The following is an 11,048-nucleotide window of genomic DNA, read 5'->3' on the forward strand; positions in this document are numbered from 1 at the left end:
AACAAAGCCACAGTTGGAGAAAAAAAAAAAAAATATAATCACAGGGAGTTGATTAATTAATTAATTAAAAATTCAAAGACATAAATTATTTGTATTGTGAAGAATGTATTTTTATTATATGCCACATTATTTTATATTGAATGAAAAATTAACATAATGATTGTTTAATTTTATATATTGAAAGTAGAAAAAAAAATGAATTTTGTTGACTATTAATTAAATTTAATAAACAGTAATTAAATTACATGTTTTTAAATTCACCAGTTCCATTGGCATTGAGCATGAGAATATTTGGATTTTCTTTTTCAAATGCAGTTGCATCACGTCCACCTGGTCTTTCTTCTTGTCCCCATTCACCGAGTGTTCCCTTCATGACATCAGGCTGTTGACGAAGTATCTCTTCTTCCCTCTATGACATTACTAAATAACAGTTTACCATAATAAAATTATATCTCATAATAATAACAATATAAATAAAATTTATCAACAAACCTGTTTATCACGTTGAGCAAATTTTTCAAACATATTTGCATAAAGTTTTTTTTCTTTAGCCAAATTTTGTTTGATGAGATTATTACATATGGCAATTTGTTTAACAGCAGCACCATTTTTGGGTTCAATTTGTAAAACTTTATTAAAATCTTTAATAGCTTCTTCTGGTGATGCCAATTCTAATTGTGCAAGACCACGTCTGAATAGTGCTTTTTCATTATTTGAATTAATTTCTAATGCTTTATCACAATTTTGTTTAGCTTCAAGATATTTTGTTGCTTTTAAATAATACAATGCAAGATTTAAATAACCAGATAATAATACATTATCACGTTCAGTTTTAATGTCATCCTCCCAATCACCAGATTCAATAAATTCAATTATTTTTTTACACATTTTAATAGCAAGACGTAGTTTACCAGCTTTAAAATAATTTGTTGATTTATCTTTAAATATTTTAGCTTGTTCAATTTTTTCAGCTGGTTCAAGTGACCATGCAGCAATGCCTTTTTCAAAATTTTTTAATTCAACAATATACTCAATATCAGCATCAGCTGGTATATTAAATTCAGCATTACCATTTTTTCCAAATGCATATTTACTTTTAATTTTCAATAATGATTTTTCACCTTGATGAAATTTTTTCAATGATTTTTCAACACTTTCAATAACACCGTGTGCTTCACCTTCACCCAAATTAAATTGGACATCTCGTTCTTCAAATATTTTATCATTATATTTACCAATTAAATGAACATTAACAAGTGATGTGTCTGATGGACTTGTTGTATCATCATCACCAGCAACTAGCTCATATTTCATTATACTACCATCTTGTTGTGGACTAATATCTTCAAAATTCCATCCAATAACTTCAACTTCAAATTTAAGTGTTGCATCTGCTGGTATTTTTGGTGGTGATCCTCTTTTACCATATGCATATTCTGATGCACATGTTAACATTGCAATTTCACCTTTTTTCATTGATGCAACACCAATGTCCCATGCTTTAATAACTTCACCCTTTCCCAAATTAAAACAAAATGCCTTGTTACGATCTCTACTTGAATCAAATTTTGTTCCATCAAGTAATGTACCAGTATAATGTACATGAACTTTACATCCTGCTTTTGGAGTTTCATCACCTTCTCCTTCTTTCAGGATTTCTTTCATAACTCCACCATCTTTTGCAGGTGATATGTCAACAGCCATTTTCTATCAAACAAAAATATACTATTAATGAAATTAATCAATTTATTAAATTGAAAATATATATTGTTTTTAAATTATAGTATTATCAATTAGCTAAAAAAATTATTCATCTTTAAGTTATGACTTAGCTTAAAGTACTTTTTTTTTCTATGCTTTCTGGAAGTTTCTCACAATGACAAAGAATGATGACAAGCTGAATTGAGCTTTAATTAATATTTTTTCATTTCAGATGTCAAATTATATATGTCAATTATTAATAGAGAAAAAAATATTTAAATAATTTACCTTTGATTTTAATTTGATTATACTTGAAATAATTAAGTATTAAGAGACAATTTATAGCGTTGATAAATTGGATTTTGTGTGGTTGTAACAGCCAAGCGAAAATAATTATTATTGTTAAATTGTTATTATTATGTATTATATACCGGTGTATTTATTTACTACATATGTATTGAGTTCATGCAAGTTCATGTACATATTGCGCAGTAAAAGTGTGCAGAAAGAATTTTTAAAAATAGTTTCGGAAATATAAACTAGACAGCGTATTCTTCCTGACATAATTTTTTTTTTTTTTTTCTAGTGACGTAGATGTCAACACACCACGTCAACGTAAATATAAAAAAAAAAAAATTGATTGAAGTGCCAATTGAGAGTGCATTATTGTCATTCCAACCGGTGCATTCCTCACTCAGTTACTCTAATTTTTTTGTATTTAATTTATACAAGAGTGTTTTAAATAATCCAGTATTTTATCAGTCATAATTAATTTATTTTAACATAAATATAAATAATCTTGTTAAAATGGAGTACCTTGAAGCAGCACCCAAGTTACTTTTTACTGATAAATGTATCAAAGAATATTTTACTGATTTTAATTTTCTCGATGGTAAGTACAATAAATAATTTATTATATTAATTAAAAATAAATAATTTATGTTTTCTTTTTTACACGTAGACATTTCTTTTTTTTTTTGTGTCTGACCCCGCGAATATTCGAACGTTTTGTATTTTTTAAAATGATATATTCTATTAATTCAAATGTTTTTTTTTTAATTATGCAATTTACAAATTTACATAATTTATAATGCAATTTATTATTATCAATTTAAAAAAAGAATATAATTACTGAAAAATTAGAAACATGATTTTTTATTTTTCAAAATAAGCTATAATTTTTTTTTGTAAACTTGTTAATCTACTGTGCAATTGCAGCTTGTTAATAAACAGTTATTATATTGTTATTTTTCATTTAATAAAATTTAAAATTTATTTTTTCAGCCGATTGTTTCAAGGCCACATTGAGTAAAGGACTGGGTATTGGAGTAATTGCTGGATCTGTAATGGGTAATTATTAACAACAATATTACTCTAATTGTTGTTGAAGAAAAAAATAAATATATACAGCTGTTTGAAAAAATTAATAAATATCAATTTAATTTATTTTTTCATTATATAATTATACTGATAGCGTGTCAACGTTTTTATCATCATCATCATTATCAATTCATCACAAGATAAAAAAATAAAAAATAAATTTATGATCTTAAATACAATTAAATCATTTGATGAATAATAATTTTTTTCTATTGTTTCAGTTAAGGTACCACAAGTTGTAAAAATATACAAAAACAAAAGCAGTGCTGGTATAAATTTTATCAGTGTACTTCTTGATTTATTTGCAATAACTGCAATGGGATCATACAGTTTTACAAATGGTTTTCCATTCAGTGCTTGGGGTGATGCAGTATTTTTGGGTCTTCAAACATTGGCAATTGCTGTACTGGCTATTAATTATGCTGGTGAAACAACAAAAGCAACAGCATTTTTATTTGGTTATTTATCAATAATTGTTTCTGTTGTTATGGGAATGGCACCAGCCACTTTACTCTGGGCTTGTCAAACAATTAATATCCCAATTGTTCTTATTAGCAAGGTAAAAAAAAACAATAATAAATAAAATTCAACATCAATGTTGATCCATTGTATTAATTTATATTTTTTATATTCACAGTTTTTCCAAGCTCATACAAATTATAAAAATGGAAGCACTGGACAGCTATCAGCAGCAACTGTTATAATGCTTTTCTTTGGTTCACTTGCTAGAATATTTACATCTTATCAAGAAACTGGTGATCAAAGTATCATCATCATGTATGTCTGTGCAACAACTGCAAATGCAATTATTGCTGGACAACTTATTTACTATTGGAATTCTGGAGTTGACAAAAAAAAGAAAAAATCAAAGAAAAATAAATAAATAATTTATATAGCAAAAATATGTCATAGATTTTTTTTTTTTTTTGTTTTTGAATAAAATTAAATCTAAAATTTAAATAATGTTTTATTTATTTATTAAAAAAATTTGCATTTTTTTTTTAAACAAAGGCTTATTTACAATAGAAAAAAAAAAAATAAAGCTAATTCCTGTTTACAACGAACGACTAAAAAAAATGACAATATTCTGAAATCCAACCTCAAAATTATTGGATATATTTCGATTGGATTTTCCAATTATTAGACAAGTGTAAAAATTTATATAACAAATATCAATAAAAATGGCACAACTCGTTGGAAAAGTCATCTCTCTTGCTAAAAGTATGTACAAAAATTTTTCATTAAACAATCAATTATTCCAATTGTTTTATAATTAAATATTTGGATGTAAATTATTTCAACAAAATCATAATAATAATTCTTACATAACTTGGTGGAAAATAAAATGGACAATACCTAATAATATTTATTTAAACAAATGTGGGTTATTATTATTAATGATAAATAATTAAAATTTGTTTTTAATTTACAGCTGGTGCAGTTGTTGCAAAACCAAAATTGCAAATATTGGCAAAATATGCCAAGGTTGAATTGGTACCACCAACAGTTGCTGATATTCCAGCAATTCGTTCTGGTTTATCAAAACTAGTACACTCAGCTAAAACAGGTGCTTACAGAAATTTAACAGTTCGTGAAGCATGGGTCAATACTCTTGTTGCTGTTGAAATTTATTGCTGGTTCTTTATTGGTGAATGTATTGGCAAAAGATCCCTTGTTGGTTACGACGTTTAAATCATCATCAATCATCTCAGTTTTGATATTATTGTTGGAGAAAAATAAATTATAAATTAATTAAAAAAATAGAACATAATCTAGATGTGTATCGATTCAACATTCTTCAAAATAATAAAATGAATAAATAAACAACAGGTTTTTATGAATTTAAACAAAAAAATTATCAACCAATTTCCTTATTATTATTAAATAATTAAAACAATAACAATTTTCCTTTAATAAAATTTATTAAATATATAAATGCATCAAATCAAAATTTACAATATTTAATTTGTTTCTTAATTTTTCTTCTTGTTGGATATTGTCAAACCATCTTGAGACATTGACATATGTTCCCTGCTCTTGTTGACTCAAGCCATTCTAAAATAAACAACCAAATTATTAGTAAATAATTGTCCTTTTTTTGTTTAATTATTTTTTTTGCAGCCAATATTTACCATCACTGAATGCAGTGAATAATACAAAGCAATATCTGCAATTGTTTTGTTTGTTCCTGTGATGTAAGTGTTGCTTTTTAATGCAACATTTAATTCCTAAAAAACAAATTAAAATAATTAATTTATTAAATTACAATCGTTATTAATTTTTTACTCATTTAAAATCAACAAGTTTTAGAATAAAAATAATTTATAAAATTACCTTGAGAACACGTTTTGCATTAACTGGAATATCAGCATAATTTATATACAAAATTGCATATTCAAGCCATTGAATTGTGAGTGCTTCTGTAATTTGATTTGCTCCAAAAATATCCTGACACTTGGAGCTCTTCACCAATGATTGAATAATCGTTATAAATCCTTCAACTGTTTGATTTTTAATCAATGAATCACTTGCAACAACCTATCAAGATAATCAAACAATTATTATTATAAATAACATTGTTTATTTATTAACCAAAACATAACCTTGATTTTTAAATTACTTACATTATTTTCAGATGTATGAATTTTTTTTACTGGTACATTTAAATATTTTGCAATATTTTGTACACATTCAACACCACATAGAACCATTTTTTATTTATTTTATTTATATTATATTATTTATTACTCTTTTTATTACACCTGTGTGTTTTTTTTTCTCTTTGCAATTTTCTTTTCCAAAAATTGTATTTCGATGGCAGCACTGTCTATAAACATATTTTTTTTTTACTTTTTGCAAGTTGATAAACAATCAATTGAACACAAAGTTCATAACAATTTTTTTTTATCAATAAATAATTACTATTTTATTATAGAGAGAAAAAATAATTAGCTAATTAAAAATAATAATATTTGTTGAAGAAAAATAATAATGTTTTGTTGAATAAAAAAAAAGAAAACATTAACAATTATTTATTTATAAATAAAAGATTGAATTATTATGCTTTGAGATATTTGAAACTTGTATCAGCTAATAAAATAAATAGTAAAAAAATAAACAACTTAAATCAAGGACAATGTTTAATAAATAAATAATATCATTTTACAATAATAATATTAAATAATTATTCAGGAATAAATAATAAATATCATCAACATTTTTTACAATGATTTGTTTTTATTTATCTTCAATGATTACGAATTAATTTGTTTTTTTTTTTTTGTCTATTATCGTTAAAATACGTCAATTTATAAATTTACTTTTCTTATTTTCTAATTATTATTATTAACAAAATTATCATAGGTAAATATTAATTGTTTAATTATATTTTTAATATTAAATTCTACTGTTTTGTTGTAGTTTTTTTCTTTTATCGTGATGTTTTACGTATTGTTGAAGAGTAAATTAAAAAAATGTAATTTTAATCAAAAAATTGAGTATATTTATTTATAATTTATTGACAGATATGATTATATTCAATGCTATTTTTAAATTGACAATATTGTCAGCTAAATGGAATGAGTGATGATCAAAAAAATACATCAACTCTTATTATTATTATGACTAATATGATCCCGTTTTATTTTGGCATTTTAAATAGTTAATTATTTTATGTTTAATTATTGCTTGTTGCATTATGGTTCAATGATTTAACTATTTAAAAAAAAAAAAAAAAAAGTGTATAGAGCGTAACAAGAAAAAAGGAAATTAATTTTCCATCAAAGTGTAATATTTTTATCAAAATTATTTTACAACTATTCTAACGAATAAAAAAAAAAAGAAAATAATAAATGAAAATGACAAAAAAAAATAATAATAAAATGTCGTTATTTAAAAAAGTCTTTTTTCATATGAAAAAAGACTGTGAACATTTCCCTCAGCTTGTGCTGAATTTGATCGTCTTTCAAATCTCAATTCACCACTAGCATTGAGTGTTCTAAGTGCACCAACAGATTTGGCACCAATATCTTGACAACTGTGTTTAATACCACACTGCAAATATGGTATAAATTTAAGTACAGATCCTTTATCAACAATTGAACCACTGACACCTTGTGCAACTTTCATTTTATCCATTTCATTGTGAAAATAACGATCCATTGCTGATCCCTTGGCATCTTTTCTATTCATAGCTTCAAGTGATCCCATACCACGATATTTTTTCAATCTAACACCATCACTAAAGAAATATTCACCAGGTGCTTCAGATGTACCAGCAAGTAATGAACCCATCATAACAGTACTTGCACCAAGACACAATGCTTTCATAATATGTCCAATTGATTGTATACCACCATCAGCAATAACTGGTACACCATAACGTCTTGAATATTCTGATACTTTATAAACAGCTGTTGCTTGTGCTCTACCAACAGCCATGACTTCTTGTGTAATACATATTGAACCAGAACCCATACCAACACGTAAACCATCAACACCAGCATCAATTAAATTTTTAGCTTGCATTGTTGTTACAACATTACCACCAATAACTTGCAACTCAGGATACTCGGATTTAATATATTTTATCATATTTATTTGATATATTGAATTACCCTGTGATGAATCCAATACAATAACATCAACACCAGCTTGTGCTAATAATTGTAAACGTTCTTTATCAGCATCACGTGTACCAATTGCAGCACCAACTAGCAATTGTTTATTTTTATCTTTACTTGCATTTGGATAACTACGATTTTTTTTTAAATCTGTTCTAGCCATCAATGAGACCAATTCACCTTTTTCATTGACAATTGGTAATTTACCTTTTTTAGATTTTTCAAGTATACTATTTGCTTCTTGTAATGTTACACCTGATTTTGCTGTTACTAATTTATCAAGTTGTGTCATTATTGTTTCAAGTTTAAGATTTTGTTGATTTGGTTTATCTTCAAGAAAATCAATATCACGTGATGTCACAATGCCAATTAATTTACCACCAATTTTACCATTTTCAGTTATTGGTATACCACAAAAACCATGTTCTGCTTTGACCTTGAGTACATCAGTTACAGTATGATTTGGTGATAAAACAACTGGATCACGAATAAAACCATGCTTGTATTTTTTTACCTGTTAAAAATAAAAAAATCATCATCATCATCATCATTATCAAATTACATCCTATTGATGTGTAATAGGATCATGTTATTTGTCCTTGGATTAAAGCAAATAAAAATCAATAAATTTATTAATAAAATAAATATATTCAATGATTATTACCTTGTGTACTTCACTTGCTTGATACTCTGGTGTACAATTATGATGAATAATACCAATACCACCAGAAAGTGCCATTGCAATCGCCATGTCTGACTCAGTGACAGTGTCCATTGGTGATGATACCAATGGTGCTTTTAATGTTATTTTTTTAGTTAATGATGATAATAAATCAACATCTTCAGCAATAAAATCAATATAACCAGGTAATATGATAAAATCATTGTAAGTTAAACCATCACCCTTGTTGAATAATTCAGCAGCAGACATTCCATCATCTGGTACAATTATTTCTGATGTTTTTTTATTATCACCAATAACATAATCTGCCATTTTTCAAATTTGTTTTTATTGTAATGTAATTAAATTAAATTAAATTAACCACGTGGATTAATTGAATCAATGTTTTGTCTCTTCAGCACTTTAGTCTGTTAGCGGTCAGACAGAAAAAGACCGTTTTTAATGAGTGAACAGTGTTTTTATACCTGTCCGGAATACTTTTTATTATTTTAAATAGATGTCACTTTGGTGGAACTTGACCGCCATTGTTGTGTTTTTTTTTTTTCCATTTTTTTTCACTGCAAAAACATAATTTGTGTCTCTCTCTTTTGTGACTCGCGTGTGTGATTTTAATTTTAATTGTTGTTTATTAATAAATTGTTGATTTGTCATAATAGTGTATTTATATTATTGTTTTTTATTTTTATTAACAGATTATATCATTGTTTAACTAGTGTTTATTATTTTTATGTTATAAATTGTGAGTTTTTATAGACATTTTATTGAGAGTGTTTACAATGAGCTGCTGGATTTTTTATTGACCAAATTTTGTTTTTTTGATTTTATAAAAAAGATATTAATAATTATTATTGGTGAGTTTTTTTTTAAATTTAATTTATTTATATTTATTGTTTATTTATTATTATACAATGAAAAATTAATTAAAATATTTTATTTTGTTTTTATCGACTGTTGATACGATTGAAAATTGAAAAAAAAAAAAAAATTATTTGAATATGCGTTTGTAGATTGCAGGTGAGTAAATATTTTTATTATAAAAAATAAAATACTCTATCAAGAATATCAAGATATTTTTTAATGAGAAAATTTATTTGAATGTTTGCAAAAAATGCTACTTGTATTTTAATGAACATTTTTTTTTGCTACAATTAATATGTCATATGTCAGATGACATATAAAAAAAATAAATTACATCCTGTCATATTTTTAGTCAATTAAACTCTTTTATAAAATATGAAAAATTGATAACGCAGGTGGAAATGTACCTCATCAAATTCTCATTTAAACCAATGAAAAAAAATATCAAAATTACTCCAAAAAAAAAAAAAGCCTCTCTTCATCATCTAAAATTAATTTGATTTTTAATAATTCATCAAAGCTTTTTTTTCTCTAACAAGTTTAATTATTTTTTCATCAATCTAAACTCATAATATTTCAAATATTCTTCAAAATAATCCTACAACTTTTTTACATCAACAAGCCAATAAATTTAATCCTCCTTCATCACCCCAACAAATAAATAAAAACATAAAAAATAAAAAAAAAGAACATTGTCATGAAAAAATGTCATTTCCAATTGCCAATAAATAAAAAAAACAAATAAAGTACCTATCGCATTTTCCCAGTGACAATCCTGATGGTTTGTCAACTATATACAAAAAAAAAAAAATAATAAAAAAAAATAGAAAAAACTAAATGTACGATGACCTGGCTGCGTTGGATCCTTCATGTAAACCAAGAAGAGCATCAAGAGGGGCATAGCCGACGCCTTGATACACTTTTCCCCTTCCTCATAAATTTCCTTTTTTTCATACCATAGGATATTTCATTTTTTTATTTCTATCCAAATTTTTTTTCATATTAAAATCCAAAAAAAAGAAAAAAAAAATACAAACACCATCGTTTTTTTTTCTCTTCAACATCTCAATCAAAGCCTCTCTTTTTAAAAATCTCCAATAACTAAAAAGTAAAATAAAAAAGCAAGCTTATAATGAATCAAAAAAATTAAAAAAAAAAAAAAAAAATATTTATCTAATGATGTAACGATAAATTGCAGAACAAGCCAAGACAGTCAAGATTTTCCATCAAGCAACCCAACACTTGATAAATATTTTTTATCATTTTTCTTCTGCATCCCCAGTATCTCTCTCCACCTACCCTCTACCCATTTATCCACCCCCAAAGTTATTTTATTTTAAAGTTTTATAACCATCATGAGTTTTTTCTTCTTCATCTAGCTTTTTTCTTCTTTGTCAATATCATCAACTCACTCTCATCCCTCCATCCATCTATCCATCTATCCATCTATCCTGCATCTATCTATAAATGTATATATGTATATACCAGTGTATTTATTCACTTTGTGTATATATACAATTACTCATATATATATAGAAAAAAAAAAAAAAAGAAATTGAGTGAATACAGAGATAAATTTTGCTGGGTAAAATTTATTTGATTGCGCAAGTCTAGTATCGATCGTGGATTGTCATGGTAACACCACCACCTCCTCTTGGATTTTACCAATGTACAAGGCGTTACACCCCGAATACGTATTTTCTCCCTCAATTTACTACCCCTTATTTAATACAACACAACCCCTCTTTGATCCTCTTGTCTTGCCCTACCTACCTACCTACCTACCTAGTATCTATCTACTGTAC

General features: G+C 25.8%; 5 protein-coding genes across 6 annotated transcripts; 2 read left to right on the forward strand and 3 right to left on the reverse strand.

The window, feature by feature from the left end:
- Positions 1-88: 88 nt before the first annotated feature.
- Positions 89-2,128, reverse strand: LOC122860515 (FK506-binding protein 59-like). Of its 2 annotated transcripts, none has more exons than XM_044164360.1 (3): positions 1,990-2,128; positions 493-1,707; positions 89-409 (listed from the first exon to the last, which is right to left on the reverse strand). In XM_044164360.1, the coding sequence occupies exons 2-3, from the start codon at positions 1,702-1,704 to the stop codon at positions 242-244; spliced, it is 1,380 nt and encodes a 459-aa protein (XP_044020295.1). In that variant the 5' UTR covers positions 1,705-1,707; positions 1,990-2,128; the 3' UTR covers positions 89-241. The 2 variants fall into 2 exon arrangements, with proteins under 2 accessions (XP_044020295.1, XP_044020296.1); XM_044164361.1 differs by having other exon boundaries at positions 89-420; positions 1,990-2,125.
- Positions 2,129-2,296: 168 nt separating this feature from the next.
- On the forward strand, positions 2,297-4,044 carry LOC122860517 (mannose-P-dolichol utilization defect 1 protein homolog). The gene is made up of 4 exons (XM_044164362.1): positions 2,297-2,593; positions 2,986-3,051; positions 3,303-3,640; positions 3,719-4,044. Exons 1-4 carry the CDS (start codon positions 2,509-2,511, stop codon positions 3,962-3,964), a joined length of 735 nt encoding a protein of 244 aa, XP_044020297.1. The 5' UTR covers positions 2,297-2,508; the 3' UTR covers positions 3,965-4,044.
- A 130-nt stretch (positions 4,045-4,174) lies between these two features.
- On the forward strand, positions 4,175-4,910 carry LOC122860519 (ATP synthase subunit g, mitochondrial). Its single transcript, XM_044164364.1, has 2 exons — positions 4,175-4,302; positions 4,514-4,910. Exons 1-2 carry the CDS (start codon positions 4,263-4,265, stop codon positions 4,771-4,773), a joined length of 300 nt encoding a protein of 99 aa, XP_044020299.1. The 5' UTR covers positions 4,175-4,262; the 3' UTR covers positions 4,774-4,910.
- A 72-nt stretch (positions 4,911-4,982) lies between these two features.
- Positions 4,983-5,889, reverse strand: LOC122860518 (eukaryotic translation elongation factor 1 epsilon-1). The gene is made up of 4 exons (XM_044164363.1): positions 5,706-5,889; positions 5,416-5,619; positions 5,214-5,309; positions 4,983-5,136 (listed from the first exon to the last, which is right to left on the reverse strand). The coding sequence occupies exons 1-4, from the start codon at positions 5,790-5,792 to the stop codon at positions 5,005-5,007; spliced, it is 519 nt and encodes a 172-aa protein (XP_044020298.1). The 5' UTR covers positions 5,793-5,889; the 3' UTR covers positions 4,983-5,004.
- Positions 5,890-6,719: 830 nt separating this feature from the next.
- On the reverse strand, positions 6,720-8,855 carry LOC122860513 (inosine-5'-monophosphate dehydrogenase). Its single transcript, XM_044164358.1, has 2 exons — positions 8,368-8,855; positions 6,720-8,217 (listed from the first exon to the last, which is right to left on the reverse strand). The coding sequence occupies exons 1-2, from the start codon at positions 8,695-8,697 to the stop codon at positions 6,973-6,975; spliced, it is 1,575 nt and encodes a 524-aa protein (XP_044020293.1). The 5' UTR covers positions 8,698-8,855; the 3' UTR covers positions 6,720-6,972.
- Positions 8,856-11,048: the final 2,193 nt, after the last annotated feature.

This window comes from Aphidius gifuensis, linkage group LG1, assembly GCF_014905175.1.
Source record: "Aphidius gifuensis isolate YNYX2018 linkage group LG1, ASM1490517v1, whole genome shotgun sequence".
NCBI lineage: Eukaryota > Metazoa > Arthropoda > Insecta > Hymenoptera > Braconidae > Aphidius > Aphidius gifuensis.

Coding starts and splice junctions, on each gene's coding strand:
- LOC122860519 (XM_044164364.1), top strand. CDS start 4,263: ATGGCACAACTCGTTGGAAAAGTCATCTCTCTTGCTAAAA. Junction 4,303..4,513: donor AGTCATCTCTCTTGCTAAAA/GTATGTACAAAA, acceptor TTTAATTTACAG/CTGGTGCAGTTGTTGCAAAA.
- LOC122860515 (XM_044164360.1), bottom strand. CDS start 1,704: ATGGCTGTTGACATATCACCTGCAAAAGATGGTGGAGTTATGAAAGAA. Junction 410..492: donor TTGCTCAACGTGATAAACAG/GTTTGTTGATAA, acceptor GTAATGTCATAG/AGGGAAGAAGAGATACTTCG.
- LOC122860518 (XM_044164363.1), bottom strand. CDS start 5,792: ATGGTTCTATGTGGTGTTGAATGTGTACAAAATATTGCAAAATATTTA. Junction 5,620..5,705: donor TTCATACATCTGAAAATAAT/GTAAGTAATTTA, acceptor TTATCTTGATAG/GTTGTTGCAAGTGATTCATT. Junction 5,137..5,213: donor ATTCACTGCATTCAGTGATG/GTAAATATTGGC, acceptor TGTTTATTTTAG/AATGGCTTGAGTCAACAAGA.
- LOC122860517 (XM_044164362.1), top strand. CDS start 2,509: ATGGAGTACCTTGAAGCAGCACCCAAGTTACTTTTTACTGATAAATGT. Junction 2,594..2,985: donor TGATTTTAATTTTCTCGATG/GTAAGTACAATA, acceptor TTATTTTTTCAG/CCGATTGTTTCAAGGCCACA. Junction 3,052..3,302: donor AATTGCTGGATCTGTAATGG/GTAATTATTAAC, acceptor CTATTGTTTCAG/TTAAGGTACCACAAGTTGTA.
- LOC122860513 (XM_044164358.1), bottom strand. CDS start 8,697: ATGGCAGATTATGTTATTGGTGATAATAAAAAAACATCAGAAATAATT. Junction 8,218..8,367: donor AAGCAAGTGAAGTACACAAG/GTAATAATCATT, acceptor TATTTTTAACAG/GTAAAAAAATACAAGCATGG.